The 4,124-nt window shown below is 33.4% G+C and overlaps 1 protein-coding gene across 1 annotated transcript; it reads left to right on the top strand.

Annotated features, from left to right (window-relative positions):
* The first annotated feature begins 715 nt into the window (after positions 1–715).
* LOC111415156 (putative nuclease HARBI1) lies at positions 716–3,766 on the top strand. Its single transcript, XM_071193901.1, has 3 exons — positions 716–2,450; positions 2,529–3,013; positions 3,094–3,766. The coding sequence occupies exons 1-3, from the start codon at positions 2,251–2,253 to the stop codon at positions 3,486–3,488; spliced, it is 1,080 nt and encodes a 359-aa protein (XP_071050002.1). The 5' UTR covers positions 716–2,250; the 3' UTR covers positions 3,489–3,766.
* Positions 3,767–4,124: the final 358 nt, after the last annotated feature.

The following is a 4,124-nucleotide window of genomic DNA, read 5'->3' as shown; positions in this document are numbered from 1 at the left end:
TAAAGGCAAAAACGCTTTTCCGCTATTTCTGCACCACGCCAAACGGCGAAACCGTCAACACGACAACGGAAATCAATTAGTGTCAAACAGCGAGCCCAACGAGGATACGTCGAAATATTTTTCCGTAACCGACAATTACAAGCTTCCCCTTTGACCGACCGTGTGCTCAGGCATCTCCTTCGTTCGGCCGTTATCGTTTCTTTTTTTGTTTCATTCGTCGGCGCGTTTTCCCGGCGATAATTGAAAATGTCACCGACCAATTTGTCTTTTAAGTCAGCGAGGCTGTTTGACGTCGGAACCGATGCCGATGACGACGACGTCGACGTCTCTGTCGCGGACGCTCTTTTAATTAAGCAAAAAACCGCGCAAATATTTATGTGGCTTGACCCGTGTATTCCGATTGGAAACATAACGTAAAGAGGGATAATAAAAATCGAGCGATGGGATGCGAAAGAGCCCTACGGTTGTAATTTATCATGTATTCATATGCATTGTATGTCCCCTTTGATACGGAACCGGTTATAATTTTTAAGTCTGCTCCAGTTATAACTATACAAAAATGAAAATCCCATTCTATTGAAAAACCTTTTTTGTTGTAACCAAAATCATTTTCTTTTGTTGCAGCTTTTTAAAGTAATCTGATTTATTTTATATCATATTTATCACTTTTCAAAATACATAATGAAATAATAATATATAACAATTTGCAAAAACTGCAAAATGGTTTTAAAAAATTATGACTAAGTTTTAAAAGTGTTTATCAACTTAATCGAGGTTTAACATGACATTGATCGAGCATTCTCGCCTTTTTGATTGGTTGACGCATTTTGTTGGCACTAGATTAAGTTAACATGACACTGATTGAACTCTATAAGGAAAATTGATTTCTCTTTCTTTTTAATCACTGTAATAACTTAAATTTCCTTATTGGCAAAGGATATTCATGAAAAGTCATCTTTGGATGCGAATTCATTTTGAATATTGGTAACACTGGTCTACAGTGGTTTTGTTGCCCTTGATATAAGATTGATTTTGGATATATTTATACTTACAATTCATGAAACTATCAAAGATTTTATAAGATTAGCTCTCGTTTCTTTTTTAAATCTTTATTTTCATTTTACATTACAAAAATCGGAAAACAAGAAACAAAATAACAGATATATTTATAATGTCAGTTTTGTTTTGAAAAATTAGGATACATCGAAGTAAATAGAGAGTAGAAACAGCTTTTATGAGCTTTTCTTTTATAATTTTTCAGGTGAAAATCTGTTTTAAAGACCAGCAGTAATCTGCCATCATATGACAATCCCATCGACCCTGATATCTTTCCTCCATCACTTTTAGATCCTGGTGGAACCGCTCTCCCTGTTCCTCACTATAATTTCCTAATTAAACTCATATTTGCTCCTAGAGTCTGAAAATTTGTCAGCATATTTTGTATAATTTCTTCATAATTTGATGCTTTATGGTTACCTAGGAAATTTTCGACTACCAACACATAACTTTTCCCAGCTTTACTTTCCGGAACAGTCACAACTTCAATAAAATCTGTGTCTTTCATCAATTGCCGTATTTGAGGACCATCAAATATTCCACCTTTCAACTTTTCCACACTAATAATAAAGAAAAGGCGTCGATGAATGAAATTTATTAATTTCTTACAATGTTTAAATCAGTGCTATACGTATTTCGGGTTATAAGCTCTTCATCAGGCACGACTATAAGAGACAATTATGTTAATTAAGTTATATAAGAAATTAATTAATATTTCCTCTACTCAAAAGTGAGTTAAGACATGACAACTTATCCAGATTCACGTGTAAGTAGTTCAATATTGTTAAATAACTGAGATCTCAGCTGTTCTGCGGAGCAAGGGGTCTGAGAGTGGGGATCACGTGATGTATGTATGCGCGAAAAAGTTGCGCAGAAGCCTAATCATGACTGGGAAAATAAATTTTATTACTAACAAGCTGATAATTGATCAAAACATAAGAGATGTAAAAATTATAAAAAACAAGAGCACATTAATGCTCGTTTGCACCGTAATACATAAGCATTGCTTAAAGGCTAAGTAATGCTTAAGTAGTGAATTTGCGTTGCACCGTCAAGTAACCCGTTCTCAAAATCAATAAGACGTTCTCAAATATAAGTATTTGAAATCCAGTGCTTAAGTTGTTCTCAAGCGCATACGTCAAATAGACATAACCGTACATAACCTATACGTTAAAAAAGTAATAAAATAAAATAATGGATCTGCAAATTTTCGACGACGATTTAGATGTTTTGGAAATAATTGATTTTGGTTTTCCAAAATTAATATACACAAGATCCAATTATTTCCACGAAATGGACGAATATAATTTTTTTAAAAGATTTCGTCTAACAAAACAAAGTTGTTTGTATGTTCTACGACAAATACAAGAAATTATAGAATTTCCGTCTAATAAGTAAGTAGTATACATTATTTTAAATTATACTTTTATAGGCTGAATTTAGATTATTTTAATACTACTCGTTTTGTACAGAAACAACTGTGTGTCTCCAATGAACCAGTTGCTAACAACCCTTAGATTTTACGCTTCTGCTAGCCATTTAACTATTGTAGCTGATTTTACCGGGATGCATACCTCAACAGCTAGTAGAATTATATCGCGGGTATCGTGTGCAATTGCTATGCTGAGACCGCAATACATAAAAATGCCAAGTAATACCGAAGAAATTCTAGCAGTACAAAACCAGTTCTATGGAATAGCTGCATTTCCCAGGATTATAGGTGCCATTGATTGCACGCACATAAAAATTCAGTCTCCTGGTGGCGAAGATGCAGAAGTGTACAGGAACCGAAAAGGCTACTTTTCTTTTAATGTACAAGTTATTGTAAATGCAAATTTGGAAGCCATGGATATTGTGGCAAGGTGGCCAGGATCTGTTCACGATTCAACTATATTTAATAATAGTCGGATTAGAGCACGGTTAGAAAACGGAGACTTCCAAAATGGCATATTATTAGGTATGATGTTACTGATACTTAACGTAAAATAGTACATATTACTATTTGATTATAAATGATTAATGATAAGGTTCTTTTAGGCGCCAGCGGATATCCTCTGCGAAAGTATTTTCTAACTCCATTGGCAGAGTGTAGAACAAGACCAGAAGAACTGTATAATAAAGCTCATATAAGAACCCGAAATACAGTGGAACGGTTCTTTGGAAATTGGAAACGTCGATTTCCTGTCCTTGCATATGGCCTACGTTTGAAAATTTCCACTGTGATGGAGGTTATTGTAGCAACGGCAGTTCTACAAAATATTACCAGAACAGTTATGGCCGAAGAAAATGTTGCTGTTTTGCCAGATGACATTAATGAAGCAGATTTAAATGTTCAAATTGAGGATGGCCGTGTGGAGATGAATAATATCGGCAATAATGGGATACATTATTTAAGAGATAATTTAATAAATAACTACTTTAATGATTTATAAAACAATTTATTATAAAAATAACTATTTTTCATTACTTAACCTATCTAGTTTTCAACTGACATTAACTTGACAACACGAAAAACCCTAAAAAATTACTAAAATTTATAAAAATAACTAAATTTTATGGCGTTGTTGCCAAATAACCGATACTTAAACGTTACTTAGTTGAGCATTGTATATGTTGTGTCGGTGCAATAGACATAAAATTTAAGTTCTTCTTAACTATAAGAACTGCTTAACTAAGTTATGCTCAACTATGTAAACGGTGCAACCGGGCATAAGTATCTTTCATGAATATATTCGTCATCTGGGCACTTGAAAACATAAAAATTTGCAAAGATATCCTGCGTAATCATCCTGGGTATCGTGGATCTTGTAAAAATCGCAATCCAATTTTGGCAAGGCAATAGAAAATTTAGCAGTAATGGTTAAGATATGTAATTTAATGCCATTTCGAGATTTCCAATCAAAAATTTCATCTTGACTCATAGCAAACCACGCGAGATTCCATATCGACTTGATTTCCAAAAATAACAGTATTTGAGGCATAACATTTTTCAAAATTTATTAGAAAAGTTTGAAATGTACAATAAAAAGTAAAAAATCAAATTAAAAAATACGATTTCAAATAGTACT

The sequence above is a fragment of the Onthophagus taurus genome, chromosome 2, assembly GCF_036711975.1.
Source record: "Onthophagus taurus isolate NC chromosome 2, IU_Otau_3.0, whole genome shotgun sequence".
Taxonomy (NCBI): Eukaryota; Metazoa; Arthropoda; class Insecta; order Coleoptera; family Scarabaeidae; genus Onthophagus; species Onthophagus taurus.
This window is presented reverse-complemented; position numbering and strand designations above follow the sequence as displayed.